Source organism: Taudactylus pleione, unplaced genomic scaffold, assembly GCF_031769625.1.
Source record: "Taudactylus pleione unplaced genomic scaffold, aTauple2 ptg000016l, whole genome shotgun sequence".
NCBI lineage: Eukaryota > Metazoa > Chordata > Amphibia > Anura > Myobatrachidae > Taudactylus > Taudactylus pleione.
This window is the reverse complement of record NW_028284418.1, coordinates 1,526,787-1,540,098: the sequence shown is the minus strand read 5'-3', so window position 1 is coordinate 1,540,098 and position 13,312 is coordinate 1,526,787. Positions and strand designations below refer to the sequence as shown.

At 44.1% G+C, this 13,312-nt stretch overlaps 1 protein-coding gene across 5 annotated transcripts in view; it reads left to right on the top strand.

The window, feature by feature from the left end:
- LMTK1 (lemur tail kinase 1) overlaps nt 1–13,312 on the top strand; it is a 126,066-nt gene that overhangs the window by 91,342 nt on the left and 21,412 nt on the right. For all 5 annotated transcript variants that reach the window (XM_088474247.1, XM_088474253.1, XM_088474265.1 and 2 more), the window contains 2 exons: nt 4,069–4,153; nt 9,569–9,690. In XM_088474247.1, coding sequence (XP_088330373.1) covers nt 4,069–4,153; nt 9,569–9,690 — 207 coding nt within the window. The remainder of the gene's footprint in view (nt 1–4,068; nt 4,154–9,568; nt 9,691–13,312) is intronic.

Genomic DNA, 13,312 nt, shown 5'->3' with positions numbered 1-13,312 from the left:
ATGACTGGTAGCAGCAGCTACTAAGAAACAATGAAAGGACTGCTGGGACACTTGTTAGGCTGCAAGATCATTCAATATATACTGTATGTAAATATTAGTTAGTAGTGCTTAATGTGGTCCTAGAGAAATGGTGGAACTCACCCTCCCCCTTAGTGCTTTTTTTAAAAAAGGGACAGCGCGTGCTGAAAAAAAGGGTCGTGTTCTCCAAAGAAAGGGTCGTGGTCACATTATAGTATTCCCAATTAAAATTACACCACACAGTAGCATAATCTTGATTCATCCCTGAGTCACATTACACCACATAGTAGTGTCCCTTATTCATGTATGACACACAGCAGTGCCCAGCAATGCCCACTCTTGTGCCCCTTATACACAATGACCACAGTAGTAGTGCCCCTTATACAATGCCCACAGCAGTAGTGCCCCTTACGCAAATGCTATGCCCATTGTAGTAGTCCCCCCAGTAGTGGTGCCCCTTATGCAATGCCCCCAGTAGTGGTAGTGCCCCCAGTAGTGGTGCCCCTTATGCAGTGCCCCCAGTATTGGTGCCCCTTCTGCAGTGACCCTAGTGGTGGTAGTGCCCTTATGCAGTGCCCCCAGTAGTGGTGCCCCTTATGCAGTGCCCCCAGTAGTGGTGCCCCTTATGCAGTGCCCCCAGCAGTGGTGCCCCTTATGCAGTGCCCCCAGTAGTGGTGCCCTTTATGCAGTGCCCCCAGCAGTGGTGCCCCTTATGCAGTGCCCCCAGTATTGGTGCCCCTTATGCAGTGACCCAAGTAGTGTCCCCTTAATCAGTGCCCACAGTGGTAGGGTCCCTTATTCAGTGCCCACAGTAGTGGTGCCCTTTATGCAGAGCCCACAGTAGTGGTAGTGCCCCTTATGCAGTGCCCCAGGAGTGGTGCCCCTTGTAGCAGTGCCCCCTGTGTAATGCCCCTAGTACTAGTAGTGTCCCCAGTACTAGTAGTGCCCCCTGTGTAATGCCCCCAGTACTAGTAGTTCCCCCAGGAGTTATGCCCCCTATAATGCTGCTTACACAAGAAAACCCCCACAACAATACTTACCTTAAGCCCCGCCCCTGCATGCCTCAAGAGTGAGCTCCAGCCTCCGGCTGCTGCTGGCGCTGCAGGGAGGAAGCTGGGCGCCGCTGGTAACAAAATCTCAGCAGGCGTCCAGCAAATGGAGCCTCCCTGCGGTGCCGGGCTAAGGTGGGTCGGAGGAGGCGGAACTGGTTCTGTCTCCCAAATAGAAGTGACAGAACGCAGTTCCGCCACATTCCGGCCCACTTTAGCCCCTGTTAGATATAACAATCAGCAGCGTCCATTACAGAGCAATCTCTGTGTCATGTGAAAGATTTGCTTTTTTCTACTCTCTCACTTACATGATGCCTTCTGACAGTATTTTAGGAAGGAAACCAAAAAGTTCCATTGAGTGAAAGGAGCGTCAGTGACTCTAAAATGGTTGGAGGTTGGTGCTTTATGTGACTTTTACACTTTAACAGATTTTTCCACCTTTCCGTAAACCTAGGTGCAGAAGTTTCTCCAGTGGGTGAAGAATAAATCATTAACCTTGATGATAACAGAAACATGTAAAATAAAGTGTTTTGTGTACCCCATCTACTTTACTTTAAGCAAATTAGCCACAATGCATTTCTGCAACGCAACATTGCCATGCCAGTCATTCTGTATCTGCTCTATTAAAGAAGCTCCTCACTCATGACAAGAAAACCTGCTGCAGAGGAGTGAAAGCCATGATAGTGGACATGTATAATAAAGCCTCTAGTTATTTCATGTCAATTATTCAGCTCGTAATATACTGTATTTGACGTATAATTTTGCAACATGTGTAAATCTGAGATGCAATTGCATTTAGAACATTGGGCATATTTCCCACATGCATGTTCAGACGCCTGCTCTGTAGAGACTGAACTACGGGAAAGTACTGGAAGTTGAACAATACAGTATTAATCACAGATAAGTCACCAGTATATGTGTATAAATCATAAATGACTCAGAGTATATGCGTATATCAAATGCAGATATCTGTTATTATTACACCCTATATGGGAGATGCTGGTACTTCATTTGACCTCACACTAGTTGCTGATGTACAGGAGAGCAGCTGTTAGTAGAATGTACTGAGAGTTTGCAGCACCCCTTCATTACTGGTTCACTGGTATATAAAACATGTTTTGCTTTCCATCCGTGATAAATAATCTGTCACGCACCTGATGGAAATAGATTGTGTGGCACAGAACAGGACCATAGCATGTGGCACAGAACAGGACCACAGCATGTGACACAGAACAGGACCATAGCATGTGGCACAGAACAGGACCATAGCATGTGGCACAGAACAGGACCATAGCATGTGGCACAGAACAGGACCATAGCATGTGGCACAGAACAGGACCATAGCATGTGGCACAGAACAGGACCATAGCATGTGGCACAGAACAGGACCATAGCATGTGGCACAGAACAGGACCACAGCATGTGGCACAGAACAGGACCACAGCATGTGGCACAGAACAGGACCACAGCATGTGGCACAGAACAGGACCACAGCATGTGGCACAGAACAGGACCACAGCATGTGGCACAGAACAGGACCACAGCATGTGGCACAGAACAGGACCATAGCATGTGGCACAGAACAGGACCATAGCATGTGGCACAGAACAGGACCATAGCATGTGGCACAGAACAGGACCATAGCATGTGGCACAGAACAGGACCACAGCATGTGGCACAGAACAGGACCATAGCATGCCTGAGAGACACACTGGTACATACTGATGGCTGCTGCAGCATATACTGGGCTATTTCACAATAACACACAGTAAGCTCAGGAAGCCTAGTGACCTAATGTGATCTCAGATAAGAACCACTTGGCCCGTCTGATCTGATCAGATAATAACAGACCCGATCTGACCCTTTGTGGTGATTTCTTTTCTATTTTTTTTTTTTTAAGATCTATTATTTAAATTATTAACCAGTTATCTGAAGAGTGCCAAAACGTTGACTACCATTTTAGAGAGAATGTTTAATGGCTCATATCAATCCCTGCTTCAGCTTATTGTTTTCAATTGTTTACAGCACAAACAAAAATAGTCATCAGAAACAAATGAACCTAGCATTCTGCATTTGGCCTGTCAGAGAAAAGCTTAGAAATCTGAGGAAACCTACACCAACACGAGGAGAACATGATCATTCCACACAGATCATACCCTGCTCAGAAAAGGACTCTTGCAGTGCCTTAGATGGGCGAGGATGGGGATGTCTCCATGCTGCCTGTGATGTTCCCAGCTGCTGGTCCTCCATATCAGTGACAGCTGGAGTGAGACATTGCTAGGCAGCGCAGCACTGACATGGAGGAGGAGGAGCAGTAGTTGGAAACGTCACCACACTAGGCAGCGTGTGCTCAGGTTCATTTACATTATTAAACACCAACCCTCTTACCCATTGCTCATTTAAATCCCCAGGGCATGTGGTGCCCAGTGTGGGAATGCTGAAAGGAAATATGAGTTATGGGATGTCACTTATCCAAAAAGGTTGGCGCTCTATGGGACCAGTGTAGTTTGCCTACTGATTGCACAGCCCTGAACCCATGCTAACCACTGTTAAGTACATGCCATCCCTGGTATACCTTTGAGTGTACCCCATATGTGTTTAAATTCCCCCCACTGTTTAGCCTCTACCATCTCTGTTTGGTCACTGTTTCACCCATTCACCCTTTCAGTGAGTTTTTCTTCTAAGCCTACAGCATACGCCGTCTAGTGTTGGGTTCTCTTGCTTGAATACTTTTCTTACACTGCATTATGCTCCCTCCTGTACCTTGTTATAGTCCTGGTGTAGTTGCTGAAAGCTTTTCATCCATATGGCTGAATACTGTTGCAGCACATGTTTCACAAGTATGAGTAGATGTTGGAATAATTCCTGGCTGTAGAATCTGACCCGCTCTTTGCACTTTATTGCACTATGCTGTTTGGAAGTTTTCCACATTGGAGTGTACAAAAGAAAACACTGTCTCTGCAGTCTGTCTAACGGTGCTTCTCTCACGTCTAATACGTAGTGACCTCGCTCTGCGGAACTGCCTCTTGGCTGCTGACTTGACAGTGAAAATTGGAGACTATGGGCTGGCACATTCCAAGTATCGGGTAAGCAGTTATTCTACAGTAAGAGACGATTTGGTATGAAGGGGCTGGGTCTCTCCATTAAATATTTGCTATGAAAATTGGGTTTTAATGGTCTCTTAATAATTGTTCTTATTCGGTGCCAGATTCTGCTCTATATTCCTATAAATTACAGTAAGGCACATATTTTCCCATATATAACACTTGGTACATTCAGTGTCTGAATGGGTTAGTAGCAAATCAAAAAAGGAACAATTTGCTTCTGGAATGCAATTGGTGCAAATACATTTATTTTTCTGATGCAGGGAAAATACTGGCTGCTTTTGCGTGTAGCAAGCAAATACTGGGCAGCTTTGTTTTTATGCTAAAATTTAGAATTAAGCTAGGCAAAATGGTTTTACCATGGTGCATGTTGCTCCTTTTTTTTCTTTTTTGACTTTCTTCTAAATTTGAATCAAGGACTCAGGGCTCGACTCAGATCCGCTCGCTAGATGCATTCGCACGCAGCCGTCAGCTGCCAAAGTATGCAAATCCCGCAAGCACGCGGCAAGGCATTAGCACGCCCATTATGTCTTGACGTGCAATCGCGGTGTGTATTTAGATGCCCACCAGCCTGTCTTAAGACAACCACTTTCCTTAATACACGTCATTTCCAGGAAGTGTATTCAACAATCTGTAACATCGAGTACCATCGGACCCATACGCAGCACTTGTGGCTGACCATACCCTACTGCAAGCACTGCGAGTGCTGCAGTGTGTAATTCAGCCATGTGACTTGTACTATGATGATGCTACGTCTTAATTATGCACGCCTCTGAAACGGCATTAAGACGCACAGACACGCCTGCGTTCGCACCACCACACACCAGTTTCCATCGACCAACCCCTGTCACCACCCACAAACTGCTCGTCCTGTCACTCATTCTATTGAGGTGTCTATGTACAAGGGGCTATCGCTTCGTGATCGCATGGATTGGTTCGCGCACGTACACTGCGTCTTATACGCATGTGCAGGTTGCAAACATTGGCAGGCTATGTGTGAACGCAGCCTAGCGAGCGGGTCTCAATCAAGCCCTCAGTGCCTAGCTGACAGCATAAGAATGTGTTACTAAAAGAGGAAGCTACATATGCTGATATGGTAAAGATGGCACTTTGGGGTCATGCCATCCATAATGTCCCTGATAATGGAGTGTATTGTAGCCTCTTGGCTTTCATGTGGAGGATGCTTGTAGCAGATAGCAGCTGTGGTGCATTGCGGTGATCAGCATTTAATAATCGCCATATACTGCAGGGAGAGGCTATCTGAGACCTTTATAAGATGGTCCAGAAGTAACTCTGCAAAAAAAGATGATGTTGCCCATCAACAGTAACCTGTGGAAGTTTTCAGAGATGGGTGAAGCAAGGTGTGGAAGCTATGCCAGAATATGCTCTCTAGCGCGTTATACTCTGCACTGTACCTGTTTCTATCCAGCTTTGGGGTTGTCCACACATCACATCATTAATTGTTTCCAGGAAACACTTTATAAACTCGGATGTGAATGCGGCATGATTAGATGGAAGCTTTGGCCAATAAATCACAAGCATTTATACTGATGACTTCATGAAGAGGAGAGAACCTCATTGAAGAGCAGTATGAAGCCCCTGATGAAGCACTCCCTGTGCCTGTTTTACAATAGGTCACAATTATGCAATAATTGTGCAAAATTAAATATGAATTCTCTAAGCATATCCTGATGTGGCCAGAGTAAATCTCAGTTGAGGATTACTGCAGTATTTGCAGTGTTTTAAAGAAAAAGAAAACCTTTTTTTTCACAATGTATGCCCCCTCCTCTAAAATAAGTAACCAGCATCTGTGCTATTGTCTGTCTTGCTACAACTAAAGTATGGGGATGTGAAGGTCACCTGCAAAAGTTGACTTTAGCACCAATCTATGCCAGGCTGGGCTGATGACACTAGAACGGAGAGACGTGCAGTGCAGGGTTTCCTTGTTATAATATGATGCACTGGAACTCGTACTCGCACCACTTGGGCGGTTGGTAGTAGTGTTATAGCCAAAAGAAAGCATTGTTGTGAAAATGCAAGCCCCGGAAGCTCTTGAGTGCAGTTACAAACATGTAGTTCCACAATAGTTCCTGATAATGGTGAATTAAGAAAATGCTCCTAAAAAAACAAACCCTGGTTTACTTTATTATTCTCCTAAATGCCTTTGAGATCTTTTTTCTTCAGTCCTAAAAGTCTAGTCGGAATAAATATAAAAACCCCATAAGATAACAATGAGGCCTGATACTAGCTGCACAGCTACGCAAGTTAATTAACTTAGTAGAGACCTCGAGGGGTCCATACACGCCCAGCCTTTCAAAGCAGCTTGCATTGATTGGCTGGCGTGTGGGGAAAACTGCTCTGATTTGACTGTTTGTGTACTGACCCCCTCAAGATCAGTTAGCTAGTAGCAGTATTCTCCATGATTCTTTTATTTTATATCCATTTGGAAAGCGGTAAACAAGGAGCAAAGAGATACAGACTGTCTAGACCACATCTCTAGCAGGGCATGCTACACTAATGTGTGTGCCACTATTGTACCCTGTCCCAGATCAACTTCTATTCAACTTTTTTTTTCTTTTTTTTTTTAATATATTTAATATGGTTTCCGGCATTTCAATAAACTTTGCATGGTTTCCAGCTTTTTCAATTAAGTTACTATAGTTTCCAGCTTTTTCAATGAATTTACTATGGTATCCGTTTATTTCAATACATTTAATAGGATTTTGAGGCTTTTTCAATGCATTTACTATGTTTCCGGCTTTTACCTTCTTCCTCCATTAATAATGAGTGTAACGAGACATCACAACTGTCTTTTTATTCTTTGACATGTCACTTGTATTTGTGTTCCATAGAAATACCTTGCTCAGTCAACTCAAAAGTGCAAATTGCACCCAGCTAAAAGAAGAGGACAATCCCTGACGACCTTTAAATTGATACAAATATGCAATTCTTCTATGGATTGCAAATGGCCACGCACCCTTAAAGTGCTCCCTATCCATCCCATATCTCAAATCATTCATTTTAGTTCAGAAAATGAAAAGCTGTGTGTTACGATTCACTTACTCCGTAATTACCGTGGAACGCCCTCGCTCTATCCAGCAGTCCTCATGGTCAGTGATTGCTTCACCGCAATCCACCATCTCTGCAGAAATATAAGCGCATTTTACATAAATGATGGCACGCTTCGTAAGTGACCTATTTACTGTGTCCATGAACCTTTACAAACACATTACTAATATTGGGGGAGATGTACTAAGCTCTGGAAAGTGATAAATTGGGGAGTGATAAACTACCAGGTACTCAGCTACTAACTGTCATGTTACAGGCTGTGTTTGAAAAATGACAGTTAGGAGCTGAGCAGTCGGTAGTTTATCACTCCCCAATTTATCACTTTCCAGAGCTTAGTACATCTGCCCCATTGAAATATGCTTTATTTTTAAATCTAGGAGCCAACATACATACAAACCTGGCACAGTACAAATGGCATACAATAATGTGGAACAGAAATGATACTTTGAGGTGTACCCAAGTGCAAGTTGCGAGTTTGTTTTATGAAACTTGTAAAGTTCTCTCAAATGCATGCACCCGAGAATTCTCCAATCCAATTAAAAATGCATATTTGCGGTACTCGCAGCGGGCGTGTGCAAATGAGACCACAAAAAATGACATGTACTTATTGGGCTAATTAAGTGAATTGGAAACTTCCTACTGTCTAATTAGTCATTAGGGAAGGGAGGTGTCCAAGGGGTTCTGCACGGTGTCCCAACATTTTAACCTTACAATAAAGATTTTTCCTGCCATCTCTCACCCTCAGGGAGGAGCGAACAGAAATATGCAAGATTACTTTGGTTCAATGAGAGTTTCTAAAGGTGCCCACAAGCATTCCCATTTACTTACGATCCGACGATGTGTCCGATTTCCCTTGAAATTCTCCCCGGCAGCTCAGCACACGATTTGCTGTCCAGTCTTCATTACGATCTCCTGCAACCAGACTTTTTTTATAGTGCATTGTGTCCTAGATTGTCAGATCTGACGTACTGCACGGCAGATCTGAAGATGCGATGTGCGACCAGCGGGGGAGCGCATCGTGATCGTGAGTGGGGCTCACGATTTGGGCATTTTTTACCCGATCTGTCGTTCCAATGTGTCGGAATCGGCCAGATCGGGAAAAAAATCGCTACTTGTGTGGGCACCTTAATACTCCTTTCACACCAAACTTTTAACCCAGGTTATTGCCGGGGCAACCCAGGTTGTTTTACCCGGGAATCCGACCCTGGTAGCTACCAGGGTCAAACACGGCAATGACCCAGGTAACGGTGCGGTATGAACTTTGTGAGCTGGGTTTTCTGACCCAGGTCTCAGTGAAAATCCTGATTGGAGCTTCTGATGTGCTTCGAGATGAGCCACCACCAACTTTTTATAACCTGTGAGCCTGAAAACTATCCATTTGTAATGACGCTCTTAGGTTTTGCAGGGCTGACACGGGTTCAGTGTGAAAGGGGTCTGACCCTCTTGTTAGACGGGTTAGAACATTGTTCAAAAACTCAGGTCGGACCCGGCATTTTGGTGTAAAAGGGAAATAATTGGATTGCAAAATTACTTTGCAATGCAAATTTGCTGAGAATACAGCAAGTCGCATCTACAGTTATTGAACTGGCCGTAGCATTTTAGGTTCTCCTAGATATAACATGTATTCTAAATGCAGATAAGGGGAGAATAGTTACTTTAAATGTACATGTTGGTAATGTTATATTTTACCTGTACTTTCTCCTCTGTACAATACCATTCCAGTGTCTGACAGGGCATGCTGGGGCTCGTAGTTTTAAAACAGACTTACGCTAAATTAATCTCTGCATATAGTAGATTGGTTTTACAATATTTTGCATTATACTATATGCTAATTTATACACTATATTGCTTTTCATTTAATTTTTAAACTGGTGGTCCCTTTATTTTTGTTTTTACATGAAAATACACCTGCTGCAGACACACACATACCTTCTACAGGCGAATTCCCTGCACAGTGCAGCGATTTGACAGTTATATAGCATCACTGTATCTGTATGCATGACATAAGTGTACTGGCGTGGCTGTCTCTTCCTACACTGAGACACTGTGTTACACATATTATTTTGTAACCTGGCACTCTGCCAGATGTCCCCAGCCTGTGCCAGAGGAGGCACTCCGCTGGCCGGATTAAGGGAGGGAAGTAGGCACTCTACCATCTCAGAGCACGTCTCTGCCTCAAGGGGGAGGAGGGGACTTCGCTGTAACCTCTCTCCGTCAGGGTGAGTCAGACGTCTGCTGATCCTCAGGGAGGGTGGGGGGCGAGGAGGAAGAAGCAGCAGGGAAGCTTGAAAGTGTGTCTGAGCGGGCAGCTGTGCTTGTACCTTGCAGGATGATTACCTTCTGACTTCCGACCAGCTGTGGGTTCCTCTGCGATGGATTGCGCCGGAGCTCATTGATGAAGTACATGGGAACTTGCTGGTGGTTGATCAGACGAAGGCCAGTAACATCTGGTAGGAAGCTATCTTTGTCACCCTCTCCTATTTGTCACCCATATAACAGTTGCTCTCATTGCCTTGGCCTGGGTGGAGTCCTGCCCATCCACACTAATGAGTGTATCCGTGTTTATCTCCATGAAGTTCCCTGTGTTTGCTTTTGTGGTGTTTACTATGCTTTGCACAATTTCAGTTCTCTGCACCTGCAATAATAGTGTATTAAGACTTAGTGTATGGAACATGGGTGTGGCTCTTGTAAATAATACTTTGTGGCCAATCGCTTTGCAGAAAGAAAAAAACAAAACTCTATTATTTAGGTAGAATGGTGGAACTATAACACACCAGGCCAGCAATGCAACATAAATGACCGTTAATGCAATTTTTATTCACATACCAGGAATTTCTGCTCGTAGAACAGGTATATAATAACTGTACAAAACAAACACATGGTAGAAAAACAAACGGTACTTGTGTACTTTACGGCCTCATTGCAGAGAGAACCCAAGTGTCCTACACTCATTATTATCCATCATGGTAATGTCTAAATCCTACTCATGGAGGGAATCGGTATGATTTACCGCCGGACACAAGTCCGGCAGTTGAAATCCCTAAGGTAAGTATAGACTAACCTAATTCCCTCACCTAACCCTCCCTTAGGGGTGCCAAACCCTAACCTTAGCCCCCAGTGTCTAACCCTAATCCCCCCTCTTAGTGCCTAAACCTAACCAACCCCCCTTCCCCGCCGCCTAAACCTAAGTCCCCTGGGGGGGTGCCTAGCCCTGAGTCCCCCCCGGGGGTGCCTAACCCTCCTCCCCTTAGCCTAACCCTAACCTCCGGGGGGGGGGGTGCCTAACCCTAAGTCCCCCTCCGGGAGCCCTAAACCTACCCAGCCCCCCGCCACCCCACCCCCATGCGGCAGTCCGCGTCCAGCGTCCCTTCGATCGGGATGCCGGGCGCCGGTCAAATGACAGGCGTCTAGATTTAGACGCCTGTCATTGAACAGTCGCCAGGATAAAGCAGTCGGGAAGCTGGCTGTCTGGATTAGGTCCGCCGGCTTCCCGACTGCATATTTCATGGAGAAGACCCTGACATCATCAGCCAGTGTCCAACGTCATTCCCAGTGTCCAGCGTCATTCCCTAGCATCCAAGTGGGCATAGAGGAGGAATATAACCTTGTGGCTAGCGTACAACTTTCTTCTTTAGGTGGGGACAACTTTCGGTACTAGTGTACCTAAAGTACACAAGTACCATTTAAAACATTCATGGGGTTCTCTCTGCAATGAGTCTAAAGTACACAAGTACCAAACAAACTGCCAAGGCGAAACCCTTGGGTCACTAATTCTATGAACACACACATACACATATATACACACACATATATATATACACACACACACACACACACACAGTTTCTGAAGTAGATCATGACTGAAGATGGTTCTGGAGTAGACGTTGTGATCATAGTAAGGAGATTTTGTCCTTTAGTACAGAAACTTTCTGTCAGTGACCTACTGGATGGCCATTGCCTCTCCAATAGTCTGCACTGAACTGGGCAGCAAATGTAAATAGAATGGGGAATGTTGCGTTTTGTCACGATATACAAATGTTTGTGTGTGTATATGTATGTATGGTTGTGTGTCTGTGTGTGTTTATAAATATATATATATATATATATAATACAATCTATCTATAATATAGCCTTTATAGAAGTGCTTGTGAAGGTGAGACCTTTGGATAAAAATAAATGATGGGCACATTTACAAACGCCACAAAGCGTTAGTAATATTTAATATTATTGTGGTAACAAAGTAACTGCATGTTTGGGTGTACATACTTTTTCAGCTGCCCGTGGGTGGAGTACAGTGGATTGGTCCATTCGTTGCTGAGTATGAAGTTGCAGCATTGGTGTTCCTACTTCTGCAGCAATATGCAAAATTGAGATTTAGTTTGGCAGGATACTATTATGGAAATAAGATAGGGATGGAGAGGGAGCATTTACATCTTCCCACAAAAGGATGTCTGCACATCCGGACATGTTCAATGTGGTCTTAAACTGGTAGAACATTGTAATCTTTGAGGTGATATTTCAGGTTTCCCTCTGTGTGCTTTTCCAGGTCTGTTCCCAAACCGCAGAGCTAGGCCAGAATAATATTACAGGGGCAGTGAGAAGGACTGAGACGTGGGCGTGCTTCTTGAAATGCGATAGATGGATAGGTGCACTTACACGATGATGAAGAAAATTATTGGATCATTTTTGGAGAAGTGTAGCTCCTTCACTGATGTTTTTTTCAATGCCTGGTGATTAATCCAAGCATCTACAACTGTTTATTCAATATTATTATTATCATTATTATTTATATAGCTCCACATAGTGTCAGTAGCGCTTTACTGCAAAAATTACAAAAAACACACAAACAATACAAAATATTTAAACAGACAGTTCAAAGTGAAAAATCAAAAAGTGAGATTTCTATAGAACTAAAGGGTCTATGTACTAATAATCAAGGAATTGCCGCGATTATTATGTGTCCATATCGCAAGGAATATTTTCATTCTTAGTACAAAGGGGAACTCGCAGGTACAGCGATTGAGGTTATATTTGTGATAAACGTCTCTTGTGGAAGCTGTTGCTGCACACAGTGTCAGCCTCTGGAGCTTCCATAGGCTTAAAGCAGTTTACACCATCTGAAGATGGTGTAGACTACCAGGGCCAAACTCTGAAAAGCTTTGCTTTTTGTTGTTTGGTACATAGGGGTCAGGTCGTAGTCCCCATTGATAATAATGGGGACTGCGATCTGCAGTGCTAATTAGCACTTTGCCTGAGATTTCTGTGAAATGTCCTGCATTGTGCCCTTAGTACCTAGCTACAATACATACAATTATGCAGAGACTGCAGTTTCTATATAATTTTATATAAAAATAAATACATGCTTGATTCATAGGTCCCTAAGTGAGTGACTGACAATACCCTTAGCATTCAGTGACTCAGTGTCCTGGGAGGGCAGACAGAAATGACCAGAAGCGCTGACCATGAGTGGGGGTACACTAGGGACAAGTATAGTGGAGAGTGAAAACCCACAGGGTGGAGAGCCTGCCCTGGAGAGCTTGCATTCTTTTGGAGTTGGGGTAATACTTCCCAAGTGCAGAGAGAGTGGAGGGTTTTAGGGTTTCCCTGCAGGGTTAGTCAGTGAGCAAGCAATGCACAGCAAGTACTGAAAAATATGGAGACTGGGGGGAACATTGCCTGAATTCTAGTGGAACATAGGGCGGGGGCACAGTTGTTGTACAATGGTATAATCTGAGGGACATGCTGCATGAACAACAATTCACCAAGCAAATGAACATGGTAAAACAAAGCGGGTATAGTGTGTTTGCAGTCTGAGCACAAATGAGGAAAGACCAACTCATAATATTAGTCCTGCTATGCAAATGGAGACTCCAGCATCACACTGCAGAAATTATACTTTTACTATAGCATTTAGCTCTGTTAATTCACCAATTAGCACAATATTCATATATCACCAAGTGTGTGAAGATTAGACTTCTTTCACTGCAGTCTGCTCCATATATGAATCAGTGTAATGTGACTTTTTGAAGAAGTAACTAGTAGGGAATTTTTTTTTCTGTCTGTCAAGAGTGT